This window comes from Myotis nattereri (assembly GCF_964212035.1).
Source record: "Myotis nattereri genome assembly, chromosome: 6".
NCBI lineage: Eukaryota > Metazoa > Chordata > Mammalia > Chiroptera > Vespertilionidae > Myotis > Myotis nattereri.
In genome coordinates, this window is record NC_138081.1 from 6,414,687 (window position 1) to 6,430,728 (window position 16,042).

Here is a 16,042-nt window from a genome sequence, read left to right on the forward strand (position 1 = left end):
TAATCGCTCACACGAGGAGACGCAGCATGTGCCCTCGACGGTTTACATCACAGGCCGTGGGAACACGGGAGAGAGGCGTGAGCTGGGCGGGGTGGGATTACAAAGGGCTTCCTGGAGGAGGCGCCTCTGAGACCAGCCCAAGTGGGGCGTCTTTTCCCAGCGGGAGAGGGGGAGCTTTCCGGGCCCAGGGTTCAGTGTCCCTGATGGCCAGGGAGAGTTTCCTGAGTGTCGAGTAAGTGCAGGAGGGGGTGGCTCCAGGCCCGCTGGACCGAGGGTTCCGACACACTCCCTCCTCCCCGTCTGCAGCTGACCAACGCAGGGGATGACGTGGTCGTGTTCTACAACGACAAGGCCTCGCTGGCCCACCTGCTGGACATGATGAAGGCCGCCCGGGACGGCGTGGAGGACCACAGCCCGCTCATGTACCACATCTCCCTGGTGGACCTGCTGGCCGCCTGCGCCGAGGGCAAGAACGTCTACACGGAGATCAAGTGCACCTCCCTGCTGCCCCTGGAGGACGTGGTGTCCGTGGTGACCCACGAGGACTGCATCACGGAGGTGGCTGCGTCCACGCGGGAGCTGCCGGGGAGGGCGCGGGGGCAGGGCGGCCGCAGGGACGGGTGCTGGCGCCGGGCCGACAGCCTTGGAGCCCCGGGAGGCGAAGGAAGTGGCAGTGGACAGGAGGGAAGCGTGGGAGGGCGGGGGGACGTGGGCAGAAAACGGGTGTCGCCTGACCTCCCGCCGCCGCCCAGGTGAAGATGGCCTACGTGAACTTCGTGAACCACTGCTATGTGGACACCGAGGTGGAGATGAAGGAGATCTACACCAGCAACCACATCTGGACGCTCTTCGAGAACTTCACCCTGGACATGGCCCGGGTCTGTCCCGGGCGCGGCCTGCGGGGGGCGGGCGGCCTTCCCGGGGGGCCGTGGAGGGCCGTGTGGGACGCGGGCCTCTCTCTGCGCCCAGGTGTGCAGTAAGCGGGAGAAGCGCCTGGCCGACCCCACCCTGGAGAAGTACGTGCTGAGCGTGGTGCTGGACACCATCAGCGCCTTCTTCAGCTCCCCGTTCTCCGAGAACAGCACCTCCCTGCAGGTGAGCGCGCCGCCGCCCCGTGTGGGGAGGGCTCAGCATACGTGTTTATATTGGCCTGTCGTGCAGAGAGGCTGTACGAGAGTATTGTCTACGCCAGTGGTCGGCAAACCGCGGCTCGCGAGCCACGTGCGGCTCTTTGGCCCCTTGAGTGTGGCTCTTCCACAAAATACCATGTGTGGGTGCGCCCGTACAGTGCAAAGTTGACTTAAAACTTTAAGTAAAGTTTATTAAGTTCATTTTAGGGGACGGTGTTGAGTGACAGAAGATGCAGTGTTGAGGACTGAGAAAGGTGTGTTGAGATGGTTTGGACATATAGAGAGGATGAACGAAAGGAGACAGACGGAACAAGTATACAAGACGAGTGTGGATGGGAGAGTTGGAAGGGGTCGACCTCAGTGAACGTACCTCAATCAGTTTGATGACGTTTTTAGCAAAGGCCAGCTTAGGAGCACCCTAATTAAGTTAATAACAGTGTACCTACCTATATAGTTTAAGTTTAAAAAATTTGGCTCTCAAAAGGAATTTCAGTCGTTGTACTGTTGATATTTGGCTCAGTTGACTAATGAGTTTGCCGACCACTGGGCTACGCTGGCGACCAATTTCCCCCAAGTTACTTGTTTCAAACAGCAAACATTTACGTTACTGTGATCATGTTCTGCAGTGAACACTATGGCCTCACAGTTTCTGTGCTCAGGACTGAAGTGGGGACTTTCCGTAGAGCAGGACTTCCTCACTCACTCGGGGCGATGGGTGCTGGGTGCCAGGGACGCCTGGCTGCACGGCCTCACCCACCAGAGGCAGGTGGCACGCTTCCCACAGTGGACGGCAGAGCCAGAGCTGGGAGTGGGAGACTGACAGCGAGCTGGCGTGGACTGTGGTGTCCCTAACGGGATAGGTAGACAGGCCAGTGCACACGCTTTCTCTCCACTGAGCCCCAGCCCCAGCCGATGCCCAGACTTCACAGCCCAGAGCCCTGGAATGGAAGGGCCGGGCTCCCTGGAGGAAAGGGCTGCCATGCTGGGGTCCAACCCCAGCAGGTCCAGGGGCCCCCAAAGGTGTGGACGGAGTTGGCGAAGAAGGAATGACACGGAGACAATGTTCAGTTGATCATCATAGCGAGGTTTTCTAGCCAGGTTCTAGCCAGGTTCTCCAGCCAGGTTCTGTCCAGGTTCTCCAGCCAGGTTCAGTCACCAGGTTCTAGTCAGGTTCTCTTGCCATGTTCTATCCAGGTTCTGTAGCCAGGTTCTGTCTCTAGGTTCTTCAGCCATGTTCTCTTGCTAGGTTCTGTCTCTAGGTTCTGTGGCCAGTTTCTGTCCAGGATCTTTTGCCATGTTCTCTCCAGCGAAGTTCTTCTGTCTCTAGGTTCTGTGTAGGTTCTGTGTCTAGGTTCTGTGTCTAGGTTCTGTCTTCTAAGTTCTGTCTCTCGTTGTCTTGTTACATCTGTATTTATACCAGTTGATTCCAATCCTATCAATCTCTATTACAAAGGTTAGGGTGTTTCTTATCTCCATTCCAGGGAGTAAAGATTATGTAGCTTCAGCATGATTGTTCGTAGTTAAAGTGATTAATTACCCGCCTGGCACTTAGTTAAGGGCTTTTATTCCCTCCCTAACTTCAGGGGAAAATCCCTACCTGGGGAAACAACCTTTCTCAGAGAGGTGACCTTGGTTAAAACACATAGTGCCAAGAAGGTGAGCAAACATATTAAGAACAATATGCCATATATGCCAGGTCCCTTGAAACAGCAAGGATGGACCGGCTCCCGGCACTGCCACACCCCCGAGTCACAGAGGAACCCCGGAAGGAAGCCAGTGAAAGGGCCTGCCCACGGGTGGAGGGGCGGACGCAGTGGGCAGTGCCGCTGAGGGCGGCCAGAAAACTGCTGGCCCCACTCACAGCGAGGGTGGTGTCCTTGGACACCGTGTCTGGGCCCCAGGACCTCTCTGGCATTAGTATCAGTGTCTCCTGCCCCTCACCGGCCCCAGGCAGAGTGGGGCGAGTCGAGGCGTGGGGTCAGCGGGAGGGAGAGACTTCTCAAAGTGTGCCTTTTTATTACCTTTGAACCAGGCAAACATGTCAGCTTTTCACAGCATTAACTTATTTAAAAAGATTTCTAAAGGAAGAAAAGTGTCAGCAACGGCTGCAAGGCCAGACGTGGACCTGGGGGAGTGGGCAGTGGGCAGTCTGCACTGCGAGGGAGGGGGTGCCTCTTCCCACTGGCACAGAGCCCAGGGTCGTGCCGGTCTCAGGGGCTCTGGTGCCGGGCGGGGCTGCCCAGGGTGGAGGCGGGCGGCTGCAGCGGGCGTTGCTCTCGCAGACACACCAGACGATCGTGGTGCAGCTGCTGCAGTCCACCACGCGGCTGCTCGAGTGCCCGTGGCTGCAGCAGCAGCACAAGGGCTCGGTGGAGGCCTGCATCCGGACCCTGGCCATGGTGGGTGAGTGCCCTCCGGCGCCCCGGCGCCTGCCCACAGTAGACACCCGTCCCCTGCTCCCAGGCGCTTCTCAGTAAGTCCTTCTTGGTGTCTGACTGGCACGTTGGAGTGGGAGAAGGTGTTCTCCCCCGGGTCCGTCTTGGAGGAGAAGGCTGGGTGGCCGTCCTCACAGAGAGGCGGGAGGCCTGTAGGTGGTTAGGGAGAGTGGGCAGGGGAGGGGCAGGGATCTAGGGTGGAATTAAAGAGACAGAAACCCCCTCTTTTACCCAAACAGAAGAGGGCACCTCATCCAAGTGGGGCCAGTGTGGGGGTCCCTGCACCCAGAGCCCCGGGGTGGTTCACCTTGCTCCCCAGCAGGCAGCCCTGGCTCTGCTCCCCGGCTGGCTCAGCCTCCCACCTCTCCCCCCAGCCAAGGGCCGGGGCATCTCGCTGCCCATGGACCTGGATGCCCACATCAGCTTGCTGCTCAGCAGTGGCGCCAGCTGTGTGGCTGCCGCCCAGCGGAACGCTTCCAACTACAAGGCGTCCACGCGGGCCTTCCCGCGCGTCACCCCCACGGCCAACCAGTGGGACTACAAGAACATCATCGAGAAACTGCAGGTGGGTGTGGGCGGCCACGGGAGTGGTTGGGGAGGGCGGTGCTGGAGGAGCACCCCTTCCTGTGCCGCCCGCGCCCCCCTCGGGGGCTGCTCACTGCAGGGAGAGCCCAGGACCCGCTGATGGGGTCGGTGCTCACGCGGGTCAGGACCCTGCACAGTCCTGGCAGCACCTGTCCGCTCAGGCCGTGCACCTGTCCACTGTCTTGTTGGCCTGTAGTTGCCCCACGACAGGAGACAGGCTCCGAGAGGGCAGGGGGTGGCCCAAGGTCACAGAGCTGGAGGAGGGCCCTCAGCTCCCAGCCAGGGGCTCTGAGCAGACAGACGGTGTCCTCTGTGCGGGGCCCGTGTGGGGCAGTCGTGGGGCTGCTTGGTGGGGGGGTGGGGGGATGGCAGTGAAGCTTCCGGCACCTCTGGGGCCCGGGCCTCCTGCATCTCCCGTGGTGGTGACCCTGCCCGCCCACCCAGGACATCATCACGGCCCTGGAGGAGCGCCTGAAGCCCCTGGTGCAGGCCGAGCTGTCCGTGCTGGTGGACGTCCTGCACTGGCCCGAGCTGCTCTTCCTGGAGGGCAGCGAGGCCTACCAGCGCTGCGAGAGCGGGGGCTTCCTGTCCAAGTGAGGGGCGCGGTCGGGGCAGCAGCCGAGGCAGGGCGGGGCCCAGCAGGGACTAGAGGGCCCACGGGTGGGAGGCTGGGCTGTTCCCGCCCGGGAGGGGGCCGGGGGTGTCCGGAGGGAGACAGCGGGGCTGCCCGTGTGCCTCCGCCCGCAGGCTGATCCAGCACACCAAGGACCTCATGCAGTCGGAGGAGAAGCTGTGCGTCAAGGTGCTGCGGACGCTGCAGCAGATGCTGCTGAAGAAGGCCAAGTACGGGGACCGGGTGAGTGCCCGGGCGGCGGGGCCGGGCGGCAGGGCCGGGTGAGTGCCCGGGCAGCGGGGCCGGGCGGCAGGGCGGGACTGGGGCCCCCGATGGGAGGGTGCGAAGTGCACTGTGGGCCTCGCTCCCCCAGGGCAACCAGCTACGCAAGATGCTGCTGCAGAACTACCTCCAGAACCGCAAGTCCAGCTCGCGGGGGGACCTCCCGGACCCCATGGGCGTCGGTCAGTACTGCCTCCCCGCTGTGCCCCCGGTGGCCCGTCCGCCCAGGCCCTGGGCCCTCCCTTCCGCCCTGCCACCCCGTTCACCTCCCCTCAAGTGAGTCCCCCCACGCCAGGCCTGGACCAGGACTGGTCAGCCATCGCGGCCACCCAGTGCCGGCTGGACAAGGAGGGGGCCACCAAGCTGGTGTGTGACCTCATCACCAGCACCAAGAACGAGAAGGTCTTCCAGGAGAGCATCGGCCTGGCCATCCGCCTGCTGGACGGCGGCAACACCGAGATCCAGGTGCGGAGGGGGGTGCGGGGCCAGGCCCTCGCCGCCCGTAGGCGGGGCCTCCCACGCAGGAGGGGACAGCGTGCCAAGACGCTGAGGCCACGGGGGCTTCGCTGCCGGGCAGGGTGCCGGGGGGCAGCTCCACCTCCCACACTGTCACGTGCCCACTTTTCTTTTTTAAAGTATATTTCTATTGATTTCTGAGAGGAAGGGAGAGGGAGAGAGAGATAGAAACATCAATGATGAGAATCATGGATCGGCTGCCTCCTGCACGCCCCACACTGGGAATCGAACCCACAACCCAGGCATGTGCCCTGACCAGGAATCGAACCGTGACCTCCTGGTCCATAGGTCGATGCTCAGCCACTGAGCCACGCCGGCCAGCCACATGGCCACATTTCTATCCACACCCACCTTGCTCTGCTCCAGCCAGGCCTGCGCCTGTGTCCCACCCCCCTGCCCTGCGTTAGGCCCACTTTCTTGCCTCTCAGCCTCGGCTCGGGCCTCTCTTCCTCTTCTACATCCTCCTCAGCTCTGGGTGCCCAGCTAGAGGCCTGCCTCCCCCCCAAAGCCCGCTCTGCAGCTTTGTCCCCACTCGTCCTTTCCTTTCAGTGAGTGCACGGAGGGCCCTCTGTGCCGGGCAGTGAGCAAAAGAGACAATCCCTGTGCTCTTGGCACTTACACCCCCGTGAGGCAACAGCCAATGACTAATCTCTACCTGACAGGAGGGCGTGCTGGGCGGGGGTCAGCCAGGCAGGGCATCTTAGAGGGAGTGTGGGAAGGCCCGGAGGTGAGCTCTGGACAGTGGCAGGGTGCCCCGGGCAGAGCAGGCAGCTGGCACGAAGGTCGTGAATAGGAAGTGGCTGCTGTGGCTGGAAGAGGTGGAGGCGGCGTGAGCGGCGGGCCTGGGGTCAGAGAGGTGGTAGGCTGTCGCCTGGCCGCCTGGGCACTGAGGTATGGCTTCTCCTCCAGGCGAGAGGGGCCGCTGCAGGGTTTTGAGCAGAGGAGGGAAGTGACTTAGATGTCCGGGGGACCCCTGGCTGCTGTGGGCACAGGTGAAGGCCAAGGGCAGACGCAGACGGTGGTCAGGGGCCAGCGCCGCCTCCAGCATCAGTGACAGCAGTTACAGCCCCACCGGCGGGTGCAGGGCTGGCTCTGGCTCCCCAGCCTCAGTCTGGTTCGGGCGTGTCTGGGGCCCATCTGTGCCCCATCCCTGTCCCTGCAGCACAGGACAGAGGACTCGGGGCCTCCCCAGGGCTGCTGAGAGCCGGGCCCAGTGCTGAGGCTGCCCCCCCCCCGTCTAACCGTCCACCCCCAGAAATCCTTCTACAACCTGATGACGAGCGACAAGAAGTCCGAGCGCTTCTTCAAGGTGCTGCACGACCGCATGAAGCGGGCACAGCAGGAGACCAAGTCCACGGTGGCCGTCAACATGAGCGACCTGGGCAGCCAGCCCCACGAGGACCGGGAGCCAGCAGACCCCACCACCAAAGGTCAGGGTGGGGGCCAGGGACACGGTGGGGTGCTGGCTGGTGGGGTCAGAGGGCTCAGGGGGCGGGAACAGGGATAAAGGCTCAGGATGTGCGGGGGGGGGCTCAGGGTGGGAGCCCAGGGTGAGGGCCTGTCCGCCAGCGCCCAGCCTCACCAGGCCTCGCCCCGCAGGCCGTGTGGCATCCTTCTCCATGCCCGGCTCCTCCTCCCGCTACTCGCTGGGCCCCAGCCTGCGCCGGGGGCATGAGGTGGGCGAGCGTGTGCAGAGCAACGAGATGGGCACGTCTGTGCTCATCATGCAGCCCATCCTGCGCTTCCTGCAGCTGCTGTGTGAGAACCACAACCGGGACCTGCAGGTGAGCGCCCGCCGCGCCGCCCCTTCCCGTCCTGCAGGCAGCCTGCGGCCTCTGCTCTGCGGCTGGGGGCCCCCAGCCCTGCGGCAGCAGGAGCAGTCCCCCGGCCTCCCCCGCCCCCTAGCCACGCCACACCCCCTCACCTGTGCTCTGCAGAACTTCCTGCGCTGTCAGAACAACAAGACCAACTACAACCTGGTGTGCGAGACGCTGCAGTTCCTGGACATCATGTGCGGCAGCACCACGGGCGGCCTGGGGCTGCTGGGGCTCTACATCAACGAGGACAACGTGGGGCTCGTCATCCAGACCCTGGAGACCCTCACCGAGTACTGCCAGGGCCCCTGCCATGAGAACCAGGTGAGCAGCCGGGCGCCGGCAGCAGCGGGTGAGCGTGGCCGTGGGAGGGGGAGCAGGCTGGCGAGGGAGCGGCCGAGCCTCCTGAGCCACCGCAGTCCTGAGGGCCTGGGCCCCGCGTCCCCCCTGCTCCTGCCAGACCTGCATCGTGACGCACGAGTCCAACGGCATCGACATCATCACTGCGCTCATTCTCAACGACATCAGCCCCCTGTGCAAGTACCGGATGGACCTGGTGCTGCAGCTCAAGGTGGGGCCTGGGCAGCCCTCGTGCGTGTGCAGGTGATGTGTGCATGTGCAAGCATGTGACGTATGCAGGTTGCCTGTGTGTAGTATGTGTCTGTTTATTTGTACACACGAGCGAATGTGTGAGCAAACATGCCGGATGTACACTTACTCTAGACAGTGGTTCTCAACCTTCCTAATGCCGCGACCCTTTAATACAGTTCCCATGTTGTGGTGACCCCCAATGTCATTGTTACACATTGAACATAGTTAAAGCATAGTGATTAATCACAAAAACAACATGTAATTATATATGTGTTTTCCGATGGCCTTGGCGACCCCTGTGAAAGGGTCGTTCGACCCCCAAAGGGGTCGCGACCCACAGGTTGAGAACCGCTGCTCTAGAAGCACACATATTCCGGGCTTATCTGAGGGCCTCCTGTCTGTGCCTGCTGTCTGGGGGTCGTGTGCCTGCCACAGCGTGGGGTGAAGCTGTGGGTGGCCTGGACAAGTGGGACACTTCTCAGCAAGCCCCCAGAGTCGTGGGGGATGGGGAGGGTGGGACGGGCTGTCACAGAGTACTGGGGGTGGAAGGAGAGGACCCCGCAGACTGTGGCCGGTCTCCCCCTCCCAGGACAACGCCTCCAAGCTGCTCCTGGGGCTGATGGAGAGCCGGCACGACAGTGAGAACGCCGAGCGCATCCTCATCAGCCTGCGGCCGCAGGAGCTGGTAGGCTGGGCGCGGGAGGTGGGAAGGTGGGGGGGGGGGTGGGCATGGGGATGAGGGCATTCGAGCAGGCACTGCCCCGCCAGGTGGACGTCATCAAGAAGGCCTACCTGCAGGAGGAGGAGCGTGAGAACTCGGAGGTGAGCCCGCGCGAAGTGGGCCACAACATCTACATCCTGGCGCTGCAGGTACAACCTCCCCCCGCCCCCCCATGGCCCCGCCCCGCGTGCCCCGGCCCGCGACTGCGCCTCAGTGACGGGCTCTGCCTCTGCTCAGCTCTCCAGGCACAACAAACAGCTGCAGCACCTGCTGAAGCCCGTGAAGCGCATCCAGGAGGAGGAGGCCGAGGGCATCTCTTCCATGGTGGGGGCCCGGCAGGGCTGGAGGGGGGGAGAGTGGGCGGGCACTTACAGGGGTGAGGCTGGGATTTGGGGGCCCTGCCCCCCCAGCTAGGGGATGAGGTGGGGTGGGGCCAGGAACTCAAGGCGGGGCCTGGACCTATAAAAAGCAAGGATCTGTGAGCTAGAATTGGGGGGCGGAGCTCCAGGGGTGAAACGGGCTTGAAGTGGGAGCAAAGCTGGCCCAGTCCGAGCAGGACTCCGGTGCACCTGGGCCAGACTGCGGGGCACTGCCTGTCGCGGACCGCCTGGACATGGCTCTCCACCCCTCCTACGCTTTTGGGGCCGGGGCTGGTCTGGCTGGGGGGTCACGCGCTGGGTTGTAGTTCCGAGCTGGGCTCAGGACTTGGGGGGCTGCCTGGCCTGACCTCAGCGCCCTGGCCACCCCCAGCTGAGCCTCAACAACAAGCAGCTGTCGCAGATGCTCAAGTCCTCAGCGCCTGCCCAGCAGGAGGAGGAGGACCCGCTGGCCTACTACGAGAACCACACGTCCCAGATCGAGGTGGGGCCGGAAGGTGGTGGGTGGGTGAGGGCCCGAGCGGGCCCGGCCTCACCCGCTGCCTGTGTGCGCCCAGATCGTGCGGCAGGACCGCAGCATGGAGCAGATCGTGTTCCCGGTGCCTGGCATCTGCCAGTTCCTGACGGAGGAGACCAAGCACCGGCTCTTCACCACCACGGAGCAGGACGAGCAGGGCAGCAAAGTGAGCGACTTCTTCGACCAGTCTTCCTTCCTGCACAACGAGATGGAGTGGCAGCGCAAGCTCCGCAGTGAGGACCCCTCCCCGGGGCGGGGGGCGGGCTCCCGAAGCCCCTGGCCCGCTGGTGGCTGCCCCACCCCACCCCGCCCCGCCCCGCCCCACCCCGCCCCCACCACCCCACCCCACCCCACCCCACGGAGGGCTCCCGTGCTTTTCTCTGAAGTGGGGCCTGGACGTGTGCGGGCAGTGGGCCCACGTGGGCTGAGCACAGTGTGGCCCAGGCCCCGACACCGGCCTCCCGCAGGCATGCCGCTCATCTACTGGTTCTCCCGCCGCATGACCCTGTGGGGCAGCATCTCCTTCAACCTGGCCGTGTTCATCAACATCATCATCGCCTTCTTCTACCCCTACGTAGAGGGCGCATCCACAGGTCAGGACGGGGCGGCAGGCAGGCGCTTCGGGCCCATTTGGGCAGAGCCTGGGCGGGTCAGGTGCGGAGTGGGCAGAAGCGCCCCTGCATTGCCCTCGGGCCGCACACCCCATCATGGGGGGACACGGGTGTGGTCCAGTAGGACGGGGTCTTTGACCTCTGCAGACAGCTCACTCACACACACTCACACACACACACACTCACACACACACACACACACACACACTCACTCACACACACACACACACACACAAGCCAGAGGCCAGCTGTGGCGGCAGCAGCTGGAGAGGGTCTCCTGCCTTAGGCCTAGAGATGCGGGTGTGATGGGGGCCCTAAAACCCGGTGACCAGGAGCTTCACAGGGAAGGCTTCCAGGAAGGGGTGTTCCTTGGGGTCGTTGGGGTGTGGGGCCTGAGCGCGCCTCGCTTCGCCCTGCTCCCGGCCCAGGGGTGCTGGACTCGCCGCTCATCTCGCTGCTCTTCTGGATCCTCATCTGCTTCTCCATCGCTGCCCTGTTCACCAAGCGCTACAGCGTCCGCCCGCTCATCGTGGCGCTCATCCTGCGCTCCATCTACTACCTGGGCATCGGGCCCACGCTCAACATCCTGGGCGCCCTCAACGTGAGTGCCAGAGGGAGCCCCACCCCGACCGCCCTGCTACCTCCCAGCGGCCACTGCTCCGCCCCTCCCCTCGTCTCTGGGTTGGAATTCCAAGCTCATTGTGCACCTGCAGTGGGGACCCCTCTGTGCCTCCTCCGTCTCCCTGGACAACTGGGGCGCTGGCACGAGACAGCCGGCCAGGAGCCCCAGCTTTGGAGCCCCAGCTTCAGGGCTGCTGTGCACGGCCCAGACGCACTGTTCTGCTGGAGACAGCAAAGCTTTGCGTATTCTGGCCATTTCCTGACAGATGGAAATGAGGTGCCTTGAGCAGGGGCTGTCTTTTCTAACTTAGTCACTGTAAAGGCTAAGGGTGGTCTCCGACCCCCTCCTTTTCTTACACCTCCCTTTCTTCCTGGAACTGGGGCACCCGGAGGCTCCTCTTATCCTAGTCCCAGGAGCCCAGATGCATCCTGGGAGCATTTTCATTAATGTGCCTGCCAGGCTGAGCAGGAGCAGCTCAGACCCACTCCACGGAAGGCGTGGCTTCTGAGCTGGGCACGCGTGGGCAGGGAGGCTGGGGTAGAGATTCAGGGTGGGCAGTGGGACCTGACCCCATGCCCTGCACTCGCCCCCAGCTGACCAATAAGATCGTGTTCGTGGTGAGCTTCGTGGGCAACCGCGGCACCTTCATCCGGGGCTATAAGGCCATGGTCATGGACATGGAGTTCCTCTACCACGTGGGCTACATCCTGACTAGCGTCCTGGGCCTCTTTGCCCACGAGCTCTTCTACAGCATCCTGGTGAGACTCCGCGGGGCCGGCGGGGTGGGGGCGGGGGCAGGGGCAGTGCAGGGCGAGTGCTCGCGGTTGTGCCCAGTCCTCCTCGGCTTGGCCCCAGCCTGGCCTTCACGGCCCTGATGGCCACTCCTGGCCCCGTCTGACCCATTGGACCTGTATGGTGCTGGTTTTAGCCTGGACTCTGGCACCAGACCATCCTAGCTGGGCGACTCCCCCGTGCCTCAGTTTCCCCGTCTGTAAACGGATAATTAACAGCGCCTGCCTTCCAGAATAATTGTGAGGCTGAAGTGAGCTGATGCACATAAGTCACAGAGCAAGCCCACCGTCAGAGCTGGGCGCCCCACCCCTCTGTGAGGACAGCCTGCCCCTCGGCCCTCCCTTTCCTTGGATTAGAACTCCAGAGGCTCCGAGAAGCCTCCAGGCCCCCGCGGGCTCGCCTGCCTAAGCGCAGACCCTGCGGGGGAGGCTGCGGGAAGCACTGGCAGCCGCAGCCCCCGGGCCCAGCGCACCCCCCTCAAGGCCCATCCCTGCCCTGCAGCTCTTCGACCTCATTTACCGGGAGGAGACGCTGTTCAACGTCATCAAGAGCGTGACCCGCAACGGCCGCTCCATCCTGCTGACCGCCCTGCTGGCCCTCATCCTCGTCTACCTCTTCTCCATCGTGGGCTTCCTCTTCCTCAAGGATGACTTCATCCTCGAGGTGGACCGGCTGCCCAGCAACCACTCCCGAGGTCCGGGCCCCTTGGTGGGGGCGGGGGGCCGGGGGCGGGGGGCTGCCCCGGCGACCGCGCCAGGCCAGGGCCTCGGCCTGCTTAGCCTCCCAGGCCCCTGCCTCAGCTCTCGTGCTGGGCTCTGGGGAGGGGTAGCTCACACCTTCCTCTTCCCTGGGGCAGACTGAGGGGTGGGAGAGCCTTGGGTCTCCGGCTCCCTGAGGAGCCACTGCTCGCAGACCTTGTCATTCATGTCAGACTCAGTATGTGCAGGGCTGCCGGCCAGGCCTGGGCGTGCACCCCACAGCGGGCAGGGGCATGAAGGCCCTTCTGTGGGCAGACGGGCGGACCTGGCAGGACCAGGGCAGGCTTCCTGGAGGGTGTGATGCTGGGGATGACCAGGGGGAAGACGAGGTGGGCGTTTGAACCTCCTGTGGCCTCGCTCATGTTCCCTCCAGCCAGTCCCCTGGGGATGCCGCATGGAGCGGCCACGTTCATGGGCACGTGCGGCGGGGACAGGATAGACTGCGGCTCAGGGGTCTCGGTGCCCGAGGTCCTGGAAGGTGAGGCAGGGCGTCTCGGGAGTCGGGTGGGGAGGGGAGGCAGGTGCCTGGCCGGGGTTTGAGTACACGCTGCGCTTGTAGAGGACGAGGAGCTGGACAGCGCGGAGCGGGCCTGTGACACCCTGCTCATGTGCATCGTCACGGTCATGAACCACGGGCTGCGGAACGGCGGCGGCGTGGGCGACATTCTCCGCAAGCCCTCCAAAGACGTGAGACCCGCCCCTCCCACGTCCACCGGGCCCAAGCCCTGGCCCGGGCGCAGCTGCGAGGGTCCTGCCCTCGGGTCGCGGCCAGGCAGAGCAGCTTGGTCCCCAATCTCAGTATTAGCCCCCGTTTACACCCCTTTCCCTGACTTTCCCCTCCGTCAAAGTGAGTTACGTTGTCGCTGAGCCACCCCGCCCGTCTGCTCAGACACCCTCCCGGCTCCCGCCGATGCTCTAGGAGAGACCTGGGTAGCCCGGCCTTGCCGGGCTGGGGAAGGCGTGAGTCAGCGCTGGGCGGGCCCAGGCCACAGTGCTTCCTCTGTGAGGCAGAGCCCCAGCCCCCAGCGGGGAGCTGACTCAGCTCCATAGAGGCCTGGGGATTGGCTGGGGCAGCCAGCTTTCCCAGAACAGCAGTCTGTCCCCCTCCCGAGGGGGTGATAAGCCCTCTCCTTAGCCAAACAGAGGGCTTCTAGAACTTGTGAGGCCTGGCGTGCTGAGGGCGGGGCAGAGGGGTTCAGCCCTGAGGTGAGGGGCAGGGCAGGCCTAGCCTGTAGCCCCGCTCCCAGTCCAGGGCTTTGCCCGGCTGGCCTCCCTTCTGGGCCCGCTGTTTCCCAGCCCGCACTCGGGGTGCAGTTCTCGCCCCATGGAGTGAGGGTGGGTCCACTCTGCCATCTTCCCTCTGCTGTGGCCGGGCCCCTCCATCACAGCCCTGACCCGCCGAGCCCTGCCTGCCGGTGGACGGGGACTGCGGACCCACCTCCCCCCTTGCCCTGCAGGAGTCTCTCTTCCCGGCCCGCGTGGTCTACGACCTCCTGTTCTTCTTCATCGTCATCATCATCGTGCTGAACCTCATCTTCGGGGTGATCATCGACACGTTTGCTGACCTGCGCAGCGAGAAGCAGAAGAAGGAGGAGATCCTCAAGACCACGTGCTTCATCTGCGGTGAGGCCGCTTCCCGCCCCACAGGCCTCGGGGGCCGGGCGGCCCTGGCCGGGGTGTGATCTGGGCCCGGGGCAGCCTCGGTTTGGCCCTTCCCTGAGTTTCTGAGGCCCCTGGGGCTGATGGCTGGTTGGCTGTTTGCTCATCTCAGAATTGGGGGCCACAGGCCCTGCCTGAACTGGGAGTAACAGAGCGGGAAAGGGCCTCAAAGCGTTCCTTTTAACTCGCTCAACTTACAGAGGCCCCCAGCCCAGGCAGCAGCCTCCAGCCTCTGGTCTCAGTCCAGGGCCTTCCCATCCCCGGTCTGAAGTGCCGGTCCCTCCTGCAGCCACCGCAGGCTGAGGAACAGGTGTCGCCTGTAGGCAGCCCTGCTTCTCCGGCGTCCTCAGGTGCCTGGTGAGGGCTGCCGCTGGGGCAGGGCCGATGTCCACGCCACGTGGCTGCTGCTTAGTGCAGGGGATCTGAGTGTCCCGAGTGGGCAGTGCCCGCACTCACCAGACCGGGCCTGAGAACAGGTGGTGTGTACGGCCCGGGTGGCCCACAGGCTCCTGGAGGCGGGTGGTTTCACCCTCGCCCTCTGCACCCTCAGGTCTGGAGAGGGACAAGTTTGATAACAAGACGGTGTCGTTTGAGGAGCACATCAAGTTCGAGCACAACATGTGGAACTACCTGTACTTCATCGTGCTGGTCCGCGTGAAAAACAAGACCGACTACACGGGCCCCGAGAGCTACGTGGCCCAGATGATCAAGGTGTGGTCCTGGGAGGTGGCCGTGGCCACCTGCACTGACTGTGGAGGCCTGGGGGAGGGGCGGACAGCCGTGGACTCCTGGTGAAAGGCCAGCAGGGAGCGAGGAGGCTGGAGCCAGCCCTGGGGCTCTGCTGGGGAGAGAGAGAGAGAGAGAGAGAGAGAGAGAGAGAGAGAGAGAGAGAGAGAGAGAGAGAGAGAGAGAGAGAGGGGGAACAGCAAACCCGTCAGCCCCAGTGGTGTGATGTCCCGGGGCCGTGGCTGCTGCTCTGGACGTTGGGAGGGAATGTACTATTGCGTTTGGGGTCAAGGAGAACATCAGTTCCAACGAGGGTGCATCTTCTGTGGCCGCAGAGACCTCGCAGGCTGGAAGCAGAGGCCCATTCAGTGGGGAAGGGTCCTGTTTGCTTGTGAATCTGCAATGTGAGCTGGTCTGAGGCTCAGCTTGCCCCACGGAACCAGAAAGCGGCTCGGTCCCTCCCTCCTGTCCTGGGAAACGTGGCTGGGCCACGGCAGATGCAGGCCTCCTGCTCCTGCTCCATCTGTCCCACTCGCATCTTCCTGGGGCATGCGTGCCAGGGGAGGGGAAGGGAAGGAAGGACGGAGACTCGGGGTTTGGTGCGGAGGCCTCCCCTCCACCTCGGAGGGGCTGAGTGAACAGATGGTGCTGACAGCGGGAAAGGCCGAGCGGCTAATGGGAGCCAGCCTGTCCAGTGCAGGGCCCTGACCACAGAGGGCTCCTGCCAGCTCTCTCCGGCCGGGGAGGACCGGGCATCGGCCTCCCCGAAACGTCCTGGGAGTGTGTCGCGGGGCCGGCGGCACTGCTTGCTCACCCGCTGATCTTTTCAGAACAAGAACCTGGACTGGTTCCCCCGGATGAGGGCCATGTCCCTCGTGAGCAACGAAGGGGAGGGGGAGCAGAATGAGATCCGGATTCTTCAGGACAAGCTGAGCTCCACCATGAAGCTGGTGTCCCACCTCACCGCCCAGCTCAACGAGCTCAAGGAGCAGGTGTGCGCCCAGCGCCCCCCGCCCCCCTCCCCGCACTCAGCCTGCACTGGGCAGCCTCAGGCCACCCCGAGCTCACAGCCCAGCCTGCCCTGCGGGGGAGGGAGTAGGTGCTGGGGCCTGCATGTCCCCCATGTCCCCCCTTCTTCCTGGCCCCCGTCCTTGGGTCTGGGGTAGAAGACGGGTCCCAAACACTCCCCTGTGGAAAGCTAGACTGGGGTGGCAGCCCATCCCCGGCCTGAGACACAGCCCCCCCTCCATCGGGCAGCGGCAGAGGTGAGGCAGCCCCTTTTGGGTGGGGCGG

At 64.0% G+C, this 16,042-nt stretch overlaps 1 protein-coding gene across 1 annotated transcript in view; it reads left to right on the forward strand.

The window, feature by feature from the left end:
• ITPR3 (inositol 1,4,5-trisphosphate receptor type 3) overlaps nt 1–16,042 on the forward strand; it is a gene marked incomplete at its 5' end in the record, with an annotated part of 67,810 nt that overhangs the window by 50,747 nt on the left and 1,021 nt on the right. The window contains 27 exons of the mRNA XM_081093627.1: nt 307–558; nt 753–878; nt 970–1,095; nt 3,413–3,533; nt 3,940–4,130; nt 4,595–4,743; nt 4,898–5,006; nt 5,137–5,227; nt 5,341–5,510; nt 6,817–6,991; nt 7,161–7,345; nt 7,499–7,699; nt 7,836–7,946; nt 8,556–8,651; nt 8,735–8,836; nt 8,925–9,011; nt 9,438–9,548; nt 9,622–9,814; nt 10,049–10,174; nt 10,621–10,793; nt 11,408–11,572; nt 12,108–12,300; nt 12,738–12,842; nt 12,924–13,051; nt 13,822–13,987; nt 14,574–14,734; nt 15,580–15,741. Coding sequence (XP_080949753.1) covers nt 307–558; nt 753–878; nt 970–1,095; nt 3,413–3,533; nt 3,940–4,130; nt 4,595–4,743; nt 4,898–5,006; nt 5,137–5,227; nt 5,341–5,510; nt 6,817–6,991; nt 7,161–7,345; nt 7,499–7,699; nt 7,836–7,946; nt 8,556–8,651; nt 8,735–8,836; nt 8,925–9,011; nt 9,438–9,548; nt 9,622–9,814; nt 10,049–10,174; nt 10,621–10,793; nt 11,408–11,572; nt 12,108–12,300; nt 12,738–12,842; nt 12,924–13,051; nt 13,822–13,987; nt 14,574–14,734; nt 15,580–15,741 — 3,975 coding nt within the window. The remainder of the gene's footprint in view (nt 1–306; nt 559–752; nt 879–969; nt 1,096–3,412; nt 3,534–3,939; nt 4,131–4,594; nt 4,744–4,897; nt 5,007–5,136; nt 5,228–5,340; nt 5,511–6,816; nt 6,992–7,160; nt 7,346–7,498; nt 7,700–7,835; nt 7,947–8,555; nt 8,652–8,734; nt 8,837–8,924; nt 9,012–9,437; nt 9,549–9,621; nt 9,815–10,048; nt 10,175–10,620; nt 10,794–11,407; nt 11,573–12,107; nt 12,301–12,737; nt 12,843–12,923; nt 13,052–13,821; nt 13,988–14,573; nt 14,735–15,579; nt 15,742–16,042) is intronic.